Source organism: Periplaneta americana, chromosome 16 (assembly GCF_040183065.1).
Source record: "Periplaneta americana isolate PAMFEO1 chromosome 16, P.americana_PAMFEO1_priV1, whole genome shotgun sequence".
Classification (NCBI taxonomy): Eukaryota; Metazoa; Arthropoda; class Insecta; order Blattodea; family Blattidae; genus Periplaneta; species Periplaneta americana.
In genome coordinates this window covers 165,988,584-166,000,515 of record NC_091132.1, presented here as the reverse complement: position 1 = coordinate 166,000,515, position 11,932 = coordinate 165,988,584, and the positions used below count along the sequence as shown (strand labels likewise).

The window sequence follows — 11,932 nt, the reverse complement described above, 5'->3', positions numbered from 1 at the left end:
CGCTGATATAACCTCGGCAATTTATTTTATTTTATTTTATTGGGTTATTTTACGACGCTGCATCAACATCTAGGTTATTTAGCGTCTGAATGATATGAAGGTGATAATGCCGGTGAAATGAGTCCGGGGTCCAGCACCGAAAGTTACCCAGCATTTGCTCGTATTGGGTTGAGGAAAAAACCTCAACCAGGTAACTTGCCCCGACCGGGATTCGAACCCGGGCCACCTGGTTTCGCGGCCAGACGCTCTGACCGTTACTCCACAGGTGTGGACCCTCGGCAGTTGCGAGCATTGTTAAATAAACCACAATATTTTTAGTTTTAATATTTACAATGACTGCAATACAAAAATAATGACAGAATGATATTTACAGAAGAAGGTGACGAGGTTTCTTAGACATTTCATCCAGTACTTCATAAGGTTTTATTTCTACATATTTATGTATATGCATCAAGGCCAGTCCATTTAATCTGTCTGCTCCTCAAGTAAGTCTTCAAATATAGCAATGTTGAGAACGACCGTCCTGGTGTTGCTGTAGTTACAGGCAATGTGCTAAAAAGTTTTAGCGCCTTGTGAGTGCAGGGAAAAATAATTTCATTGCACCTGTTGAAAGATGATATAAAATCAGTAGGCATTAGGTGAAGAATTTTCTGATGAAGAAAATTTCTTCTCCACATCCTCAATTCATTGAAGAAAGACTCTGGTGATGCATCAACATCATTGGGCCACTGATTTACTACAGCCTCAACAGCAGTTTCTAAATCTTCATCTGATGCGCGCACTATGTTTTTAGGCAGAAAAGTTTGTATGGATTTTAGGATTCCCTTATGATTTAAAAACCTGTCCTTGAGCTGACTAATAAAATAGTCTACGAAGGGAAGGAGAATTGAAAGCCTAAAATACTCTTCAGGACTCTCTGTCTTGAAGTTAGAATGCTGTGTTTGTCTCCCTGCAGTTCTTGGAATTTCCAGCGTAATTCCAGTAAGTTCAGCAACACTTTTTGCCTCTAGGTTCACTGGCTGAAAATTTAAACGAAAATCTTCCGGTTCTCTTTCTAGATTCTCACATAGTTCAAGGCATGTCTTAAGGTCCATCTGTTCTGACTGTAGTAGACTGGCTAAACCATGTGACAGGCTAAAAACATGGCTAGCTACAATCATAGACACCAAAAATGTTGGTTTCTGTATGGCTTATATTACGATGTACCGAAGTACATATGATAATATTTCAGTGCAGAAATTCTGCGTCATCATATGATGATGGAAGAGTGGAACAGAGAAAAATTCTCTCCGGCACCGGGATTTGAACCCGGGTTTTCAGCTCTACGTGCTGACTCTTTATCCACTAAGCCACACTGGATTCCCATCCCGATGTCGGATAGAATCCTCTCAGTTTAAGTTCCACTTCTTGGGTTCCCTCTAGTGGCCTACCCTCATGCACTGTGTCATAGAGATGTATGACAGTGGCATAATGTCCATACATGTGCAGAGGTGCATATCATGATATGCGAAAAATAATCACTTTGTGATTTAAGATGGTGCTTATTTCGTCAGATCCTGGCCACTTAGTCACTCATAACGAGTTACATTATTAGTCCTCTTGCGTTGGATCTCTTGTAGTAAGTGTCAGAGAACAGTGCTACTCTCCAGTGGGCAGTGGATCAGAGTTGCGAAGCAGAGGCAAGAAAAATCCCAGATATAGGGATTTATTTCAATGCAAAGATACATTTATTTAACATTTTAGCGAAGAGAATTTACGTGGAAAACCCTCTAATTCCTATGTACATTCACGAATTAAAATCAATATTATTTTTGTTTCTTATTTGGTATTTTTCTCAACATTTCGGGAGGGGATATATCCCCTTAATCCCCCCCTTGCGTCCGCCCCTGCGTGGAAACAATGTTATGAAATAGAGTTGGGCAACACGATTCTTTTTCAGAAGTCGATTCCAACGATTCAATCACACATTACGAATCGATTCTAACGATTCGTTCACGATTCTTCTCAGTCTGCGATTCCAACTATTCTTTTGAATCGTCAACGAGTTCACGATTCTTCCCAGTCTGCGATTCCAACTATTCTTTTGAATCGTCGCAAGACACTTTCCTTTGCAAACCACGCGTAGAACAAAAACGTTCTACATCTCTCTCATAGATGGCATAAGAGGCGAGACATTGGATTGTCTCTTTCTCATTGGCTGGAACCATTCAGTATGGACTCCATTAGTCTACAAAATTACCCAAGATAATGTCTCTAAATTATAATTTATCAACTGAACCTTATTATGAAGTACATTTTTTGCATTACATCTCTATTTAACTATGCAAATTTCAGGTTTGTGTTCATTATTTTCCATACTTAACAAATGCAGTACATATTTTGATTTCACTCTCGCTCGGGAGCATTCGATACGGTTCGGAAATGTCCGTTGACAGGTTACATCAAACAACGAATAGAATCGTGGGTTACGATACCATGCCGATTCCTTAATATTCTTTTGAATGACGATTCGTTACGATTCGTTTGAACGACGATTCGTTACGATTCTTTTGAACGACGATTCGTTGATACCACGAATCGATTCTTACGATTCTTTATTATTAGTCGTTCGAATGAACGATTCGTTCACGAATCGACCCAACTCTATTATGAAATAGAACCCATACAAAGTTACAAGATGCAGATATGTACAAAACACTTTTCTTCTTCCATGTTATCTCTCAGCAAATGCTATAGGCTACCTACCTATTGATGTTAAACCAATAACTGTGCAATATTTCTGTTCTCTTCATTTCAATAATATTGTAATTAAGCTTAAGTATTCCGTAGCAATAACCTCATCTCACCCTGCACGATAACCTTATAATCGTCTGTAGCAAAAGAAAGGACGAATTTAGATGTAATTGACGAAAACCACAGTAAAGCAGCCAGTAGGGTATAAATTAAGTGGACTTATATTATGAATGAATATATTTGAAGCGTTGGGCCGAATAACGGTTTATGTTACAATTTTTCAAAATCGAGTTTTTAATTAGGGTTACCATCCATCTGGCAAAAGGAGGACATGTCCTCTTTTTAATCATTCTATCCTGTCCAGAAGGCATTTTTTTTTAAATTTGAAATGTCCGGCATTTCGCATTTCAACTAGAATTAATATGAATATTGAATAATGTGCGATATTATACAGTACATAGAATATCTAAACAAATGATGAAAACCTATGAAAGAATTTAACTGCTTTCAATGGTTGAAGCTGGAGCACATAAAAAGAAAACATAAAATATGATGACCTGTTGACAAGCATTGAATTCTTACACTGTAAAAAGTCACTATTCATGATTCTAAGCTATTTTATCAATTTCATTCTGCAATGTACTAAGATATGTCAATCAAGTTAATTTGGACAAAGATTTAAATTTAGATAAATTGTGCAAATTCTTCAATTCCAATACTTCTGCGAGCACCGAAACTTTCTCAGAACTCTTAAAAACTAAACTAACTCTTAAGAACTAAACATAATCAAATACATAGCACAATAAAACGGATACAACCCCAACATAATAGACAACATAATACGTAAGACAAAACAAAACCACAAAAAACAAGAGAATACAACACAAACACAAGAACACAAAAAATACATCACACTAACATACCAAAACAAAAACAAACATAAAATTGCAACCTCATTCAAGAAATTAAACTACAACATCGCATACAGAACAAATAACCCTCTGCAAAAATATCTCAACACACAAACAACACAAACAGACAAATACAACCACACAGGCGTATACAAACTCAAATGTAATACCTGCAACAACTTCTACATAGGACAGACAGGCAGATCATTTCAAGTACGTTACAAAGAACACATGACAGCCATAACAAAATTACAAAACACCTCCACATATGCAGAACACATCACAAATGCCAACCACACCTACAAAGACATCAACACAGACAAGGAAATACTGCACATCCAACCAAAAAGCCAGAAACTCAACACACTAGAGCAATATGAAATATACAGACAGACAAAAACACACCCCAACTATATTCTCAACACACAACTCAATTTCAAAACACATACACTCTTTGACTCTACTTTATGAACGCACCCACACAGGAAACAAGAGGCGCCAAGACCAACAACGACCAGTTCCGAAGATGACCGAAAATAGGTCGAAACATGTTAACAAGGTACGTTAATATTTAACACAAGAGTCGACCTGGTTGGCGAATTGGTATAGCGCTGGCCTTCTATGCCCAAGGTTGCGGGTTCGATCCCGGGCCAGGTCGATGGCATTTAAGTGTGCTTAAATGCGACAGGCTCATGTCAGTAGATTTACTGGCATGTAAAAGAACTCATGCGGGAGAAAATTCCGACACATCCGGCGATGCTGATATAACCTCTGCAGTTGCGAGCGTCGTTAAATAAAAAACATAACATTTAACATAAGAAAGTTCTTATCATACATATTCCGAAGTGATGCAGTGTTAAAAGTTGTGTAATCAAGATGCATACTTGAAAATATGTTAATTATATTTATTTATCCCAAGTCACAATGGAAGTGCTGAGAGAGTATTTTCCCTAATATCTGCTCAATGGACAAAAGAACGAAATCGCATTCCAACGGTGACAGAGGTATAAACATAGTGAAATATAATTTCAAGGACATGTCCTGTGAACAGTTCCATAGTTATTTGTTACAAGATATGTTTGTCTCTTCAGGCACAAAGTGGTCTCCACTGATATGTAGGGTACAGATGTAATACTGATCCAGCAACTAATGAGAAAACTAAGGTGAGCCATTGTTTTTAGCTTTACTTAATTTTGTTTATACCAATTTATAAGAAGTCCCCCTTTTTTTCAGCAATGTCGTCTTGCTTTAGATTCCATGTCTTCCTATACAATTTCTTCTCGTGGTAACCCTATTTTTAATGGAATAATGCCGTGTATTAGGGTGTATCGAAAAAATTAAATTACGAAATTAAAAAATATGTAGTGCGGAAAAGTTGTCATTATATGTAACAGTTATGCTCAAAAAAATTTAGACCTCTCGATTAAATTTTCACCGAAGCACAAAGCCCTCCAAGTATTATAGAACTGACCAAAATCTTGAAAAAATTACATTCTGTAATACTGAATATTAAGAACATTCAGCTGTTATAAATGTTTGTATAGATGACTGAATAGACACTACCAAACTGGCAAGGCAATATACTTCAAATCAGGGTGCGTACTGCGTTAGAGGGAGGGAACGGGTGAAGGTAAGGATGGTTAACACTGCTTTCTCCAAATCTAGTCTTTCAGGTAAAGCTTCCTGTGAAGCAGATTTGAATAATTTCAAGGGAAAAATTGTTCCGGAGCCGGGTATCGATCCCGGGACCTCTGGTTGAACGTACCAGCGCTCTGCCAACTGATCTACCCGGAAATTCCACCCGACACTCTCTGGCGTTTCGTCAGCCCACGCGAGTTGTGTGGATATAAAGGGAAAAGTTGAGACGGTGTCGGGTGGAGTTCCCGGTTAGCTCAGTTGGCAGAGCGCTGGTACGTTCAACCAGAGGTCCCGGGATCGATACCCGGCCCCAGAACAATTTTTCCCTTGAAATTATTCACTTCTGCTTTCTGTCACAATTTCCCTGTTTTCTATTCGTCAGTTCCTCCCGAGCCTTTGCTTGTAGCACATTGTATTTGTGTTTAGAGAGTTGCCTATTATGCATTGCATGGGTGTTTTGAGTGTTGCCTATTATTTCTAATGGCGAAATCTTCACCAGTAAAAACAAGAAAGAAGACGTTTGTCAGGTTGGAGGGGTATTTTTGGTACCCCAAAATAATTTTTTAAAACACTCCCGACCTATCGAGATGTAATGAGGTATATTATTTCTTCACTCACATAGAATTAAAAGGTTAAGGAAGTAAAGAACCTGCAGTGCATGTAATGCAGAAAAAAGTTGCAGATAAAGTAGGCTACATGGAAACACGCTTCGGTCCCTGTCATTCTTTTCCATGAAAACAATAACAGATATGATATTAAATTATCATAATAAAGTGAAGAATTTATTAAAAACAGGAAAAAAAAGAGGAAATTTAATTAATCTAAACTGGGCTGTTCTCCGAGTGGATGCCGGGGGAGAATAGCTCCATCGCGAGTTCATGTGGATCATAAGAGGCGATCAAATGAACACCCGGTGTCTGGGGGTATAACTGGGCCACCCTGTCTGCGGGGGATATAAATACACGGAACTGGTCTTCCAGGTCGGGGGTTGAGTGTGGGGTTGACAGCCCCACCTCGTAAAAAACATACCGTTATGAAACCCAAAGTAAGAAAAGCCGGACGGATCTTTTGGCAACAGAAACTGGCTAATGACAGAAATTGGAGGACTGTTGCACAGGACAGAGACAGATGGCAACGCCTACTGAGGGAAGCCAGGGCTCATAACGGGCTGTAGTGCCAATGATGATGATGATGATGAAACTGGACTGTATGAGACATAACAGTCTAAGACTATTTGATATTGCAACATGTAAATGCCTTGACTTTGCGAACTGCAAATGTGAACAGTCGTGAAAAGTAGCAGAAAAAAAAAAAACGAAATTTCCTGGTCGACCAACGGACATGTAGAAAAATAACGATTGGAAGTCTGGACAATGTAGTAACAAAAAAACTGCAAAAATAAGAGGAAATAAGATCCATGGAATGTAAAGGAAAAGAAGAGCTGCCATCTATTTCTCCAGAGTGTGCTATACAACAGAACAGCTCATCGACAGAAAATAATTCTTCAGATTCGGATTTCACTTGGAAACATCTCCTGAAATCTACATCAAGACCTGTAAGCCGATATGCATTTCGCCGATGAGAATTCCTCTGCCAGCAGTTTCTAAAATTACCGATAAAACGGATGTATCTGTATGAAAAGTAGCGGGATTTGCCTCGTCAGTGTTAGAAGATCTTAAACTAGTATCTAAAGAGGACGAAAGCAAATTAATACATAAAAGCAAAATTCAACGAGAGATAAGATAAAGAAAAATTGTAGTGCTGTCCTTAAGAACGAATTAGAAGAAACAAAATTTCCCCAGGGTATTTATTTCGACAGAAAGAAAGAACAATATAGCAGTCACCTCTCTGTGGTGAGTTCTAGGTTGTTACAGCCAGTAAATATTGTTAAAAGTTCTGTACAGTTATCTGGATACTTAAGTAATATTAAAAATGTTAAAGTAACAGAAAATATGAGAAATATAATGAATAATACAGTCTGTAGTAAACAAAGAACTGCCAAGTTATTTAAATATAGACTTAGATGAAATTCCTAAACTTTAAAGTTAGTGTGCCCTGGATAGATATATTTGTATGAGTACCAACTTTGGTAGAGACAATAATGAACCCATAAGACAACCTTTTAGACCCCCAATTGTTTTAATTTCTTAAAAAAAATTTTAACCACCGATTTCGATACACCCTATTGTGTATAGTCTTACACAGCTGTCACAAAAATTGTTTTTCAATATCTATATCAGAGGTGCTTCTGCACGAGTTACAACCATGAATTTCTTGGCTGGAACAACGGTCTGTGTCACTAGTCACTTCTAGCGTATCCAGTTGCTTACATCGTATCGGGAGTTATTGCACGGGGGTTTATTCTCGGAACGAATACTGGGTACTTGAGCTAGGGCTACCATGAGAAGAAATTCTATAGGAGGACATGGAATCTAAAATAAGAGGACATTGCTGGAAAAAGGAGGACTTTATATTTCAGCAGTAATCCTTTCACAAAATCATGTATGCTGCAATAGAGGGTCAGTCAGTTACCGAACACATACAAAAAGTGAATAAAAATATATTTCGAAAATAGTTCATATCCTGTGTATAGAGTAAGTAAGGTTTAAAATCTTTGCTTGAGCAATTTATTATTTTCACTTTTATAAAAACTAAGGATCGGTAACTGACTCACACACTTAGTAATTGAATGACACAGACACAAGAGTGTAATTGATATCTTGTTATTTGAAGTGTTCTATCAATGAGGAAGTGTGTTGTGTCAGTAAAGTGTGTAGTTCAGTGAAGTCTATTGTGTAAGTGAAGTGTGTTTGTGTCAGTGAAGTGGCTGTGCAAAGTATTTGAACAGTGAAATGGTTAGAAGTGTTAGTGAAATCAGGATAGAATCAGTGCAGTGAGTGAGTTGACAGCGAAATAAGTGTAGTGCCGAAAGGTACTTGTGCAGGTATCAACCTGTCATACTCGCGGGTCTTAGTTCGAACTTAGGGTTAAGATACAAATTAGATTTACTTTAAATGTTATTTTAAGTGATCATTCTTCATTTAATTTAGGATGCCCCTTGTTATTATGATTATGATGATGATGATTATTATTATTATTATTATTATTATTTTAATTTAGGATGCTCCTTGTTATTATTATTATTATTATTGTTTTTTTATTAGTTGTGTTTATTATTAATTGTCATTATTGAGTGTAATTAGTTGCCACCGGGTATATACTCATTTGCAGTGTGAATAAATAAATACATACATACTGTACATACATACATACATACATAAATCCATTTTCAAGAACATTCAACACAATGAAGGGGTAAATATTACATTTAAGTGTTGATATAATATTCTGTACCCTTATGGTAAAATTTTGAAAAGAACTTATTTGAACCACGGAAATTAATCTTACAGATTGATTTTACTGAGTTTTTTTTTTTTTTGTAAGGAACAAAATGAAATTCAAGCACCAAACTGGAATAAGAATCAACTAACTATATTCACAGCAGTAGTCTCGTTTCTAAATAATATTAATACGAAATTAGACATAAAATCGTTTGCTTTGATGTATGATTATTTGCATCATGACAAATATACAGTGAATGTGTTCCTTGAGGAAATACTAGAACATCTTAAAGATATCACTCACATCAAAGGCCTTCATATATATTCAACTGAAACAGCCAGTCAATATAAACAATATTTTAATTTTTGCAATCTCACTCACATGGCTAACGCACATGGTGTATCAACAGCATGGCATTTATTTGCTACTTTTCACGAAAAAGCCTGCGTTGATGGGAGAGGTGGAGGAGTAAAGCGAATTGCTTATGTTGCAGTGAGATCAGGTAAATCGATCCAAACAGCTGAGGAGTATGTCAACACTGAACAAAAACAAGTACAAAAATTACAACTGACGCATGTGGTAGGTAATATGATTGAGGAAACTAAACAATCTCTTAATAAGCACTGGGAAAATACCCAGAAAATTCCTGGTACAAAGAAATTGCATTCTGTCAAGAGTAATTGGTATAAATCATATCCAGTATGTTATCAGTCAAATCTCTGTAAATGTTTTCTGATAATACTTTTACGAAGAGGTGTTGATTATATCATGGCAGATGTATATGACTTGGTGATGGAAACGAAGAAGAAATATCCGGCAGCTGGGATTGTCATCAGTGGAATCGTCAGACGGAGGGATGTGAACTGGAGAAAAGTGGGTCGTGTGAATAAAGCTTTCGAGTGGGTAGCGGAGTGTCTTGGTGCGCGTTTCGTCGATCCAAATTCCTGGATAGACGACAGATGCTTCGGAAGAGACGGAATCCACCTAAATCGGAGGGGCGCTGCAGACATGGGATCCCTCTTCGCGCGGGTAGTTACTACAACATGGCGCGGCGGGATCGAGGATCCATCAGCTGGCAGCGGCACCGAAGGACTATCAGCCGACGGCGGGGGCGTGGGACTACCGGCGGTCAGCGGGGGTGCGGTCGAAGACCTATCCGCGGGCGGCGTAGACCTGCAGTGACGGCGAGGTGCCACGGGGATTCAGAATGTTCAAGTAAGGACAGGCCTACTAAGACTACTGCAGGTTAATTGCCGAAGTATTAGAAATAAATTTATTCCGTTTTGGAACTTGGTCGATGTTTATAATCCAGATGTAATAATTGGGACGGAATCATGGCTTAGGGAAGACATAAATGACTCGGAAATTTTTAGGTCGGATTATAGAGTCTTCAGAAAGGATAGAAGTGAAAAGGGAGGGGGAGTTTTCGTTTGTACTAAGATAGAAATAAGTAGCAATCTTCTGTGGATACATGAGGAAGTTGAAATATTGAATGTTCAGGTAAGAAATGGGCTGGAAACCTTAGATGTAATAGCATGTTACAGACCACCCAGTGAATTAAACAATTTAACTTTGCACAAACTAAATGAATATCTTAATACAGTATCAGAAGACCGAAACGTAGTAATTGCTGGGGATCTAAACCTCCCGAAAATTAACTGGAACGGGATTTCAGGTACAATTTCAGATGCACAGACCCTTGTTAATGAATTGATCTGGCGTAAAGATTTCACGCAGGTAGTAAATGGTCCGACGCGTGACAATGCCCTCTTAGATGTTTACCTACTAAGACCTGTCTCTCTCTTTGTCAACTCTGAAAGTCTTCATAAAATAAGTGATCACAATAGCGTCTTATTAGAAATCTTATGGGAAAAAACAGTAAATCCGAGGTCAAGTCCAGTGTCTGTCTGGAATTTTAACAAAACTAATGTCCATGAATTACAAACGTTTCTACGACAAAAGCATGATGACTTTCTAAGGACTGAAGGAAATATGGAAAATGTGTGGCATAAATTTAAGTGTATAATTTTCGAGGCATTAGTAAAATGTGTACCTTCTAAAATAATTAAGAAAAATCCGGACCCAGAATATTACACTAATTATATTCGCTACTTAAAGAAAAAGACAAGGCGCGCATTTAGCAAACGTAAACGGAGCCATGAGCATTGGGAAAAATATGTTGAATTAATTAAGAAACTTGAGTGTGAAAAAAGGTTAGCTCAGGAAAATTTTCTAAAAACTATTTTAAAAGAAGATGAAAGTAACAATTGGAGACAGTTTTATAATTATGTACGCAGGAGAAAAGGGAAAAATGAAGGAGTAGTGCTTTTACGAAATCAGAACCGAGAAAGTATAACTGATGACAAAGAAAAGGCCGACTTATTAAATTCCTATTTCATTTCGGTTTTCAATAATAATAATAATAATAATAATAATAATAATAATAATAATAATAATAATAATAATAATAATAATCCCGCTGATAGGAGTGGTTGTGTCACAGACCGTGAATGTGAACCAAATTCGACTTTCAAAATAACTTCCAAAGGGGTTAGAGAGAGAATAACGAAATTAAAAAATCGGAAGTCTCGAGGACCAGATAGTATTGCTACAGAGATTCTTAAATTAGGTTCCGAGGCCATAATTCCATACTTAATGCGTATATTTCATGTTTCCATAAACAATGCAGCTATTCCATGTGACTGGAAATCAGCTATAGTGGTACCTATACATAAAGGTGGAAATAAATTAGATGTCGGAAACTACAGACCGATTAGCCTTACATCTGTCGTATGTAAAGTCATGGAGCATTTGATATCGGATTATATTCGTCATGTTCTAAATGCGAAAGATTGGTTTTACAACCGCCAGCATGGTTTTAGGGAAGGCTTCTCATGTGATAGTCAAATTACGTCGCTGGTTCAGGATCTAGCTGAAGAGGTAGATAGAGGCGGAAGAATCGATGCAGTTGTGATTGACTTTTCGAAAGCATTTGATTTGGTGCCACATGACATATTAATAGATAAGTTAAGTAGGCTAGGAATAGATAAAAGAGTGGTGCTATGGATCCAAGAATTCTTAAAAGGTAGAACCCAGAGAGTTAGAGTAGGTTATGAAATATCGGGAATTGGAAATATAAGTTCAGGGGTGCCACAGGGCAGCGTTCTGGGTCCATTACTCTTTATAATATACGTAAATGACCTATGCCAGGATATTACATCAAATGTGAGGCTATTTGCAGACGACTGCATTATCTATAGAAAGATTAGAAATAATTCAGATGTAGATGCTATTCAAACAGACTTGAA

At 37.5% G+C, this 11,932-nt stretch overlaps 1 protein-coding gene across 2 annotated transcripts in view; it reads right to left on the bottom strand.

Annotated features, from left to right (window-relative positions):
- The window catches only part of LOC138691789 (gastrula zinc finger protein XlCGF17.1-like), a 103,027-nt gene that overhangs the window by 21,932 nt on the left and 69,163 nt on the right, over positions 1-11,932 (bottom strand). Inside the window, exon 5 of one of the 2 annotated variants that reach the window (XM_069814195.1) lies at positions 15-603. The exons of the other annotated variant lie outside the window; for it this stretch is intronic. Coding sequence (XP_069670296.1) covers positions 438-603 — 166 coding nt within the window. The 3' untranslated portion in view covers positions 15-437. Of the gene's footprint in view, positions 1-14; positions 604-11,932 lie in introns of those variants that run through there. 2 annotated transcript variants of the gene reach the window in all.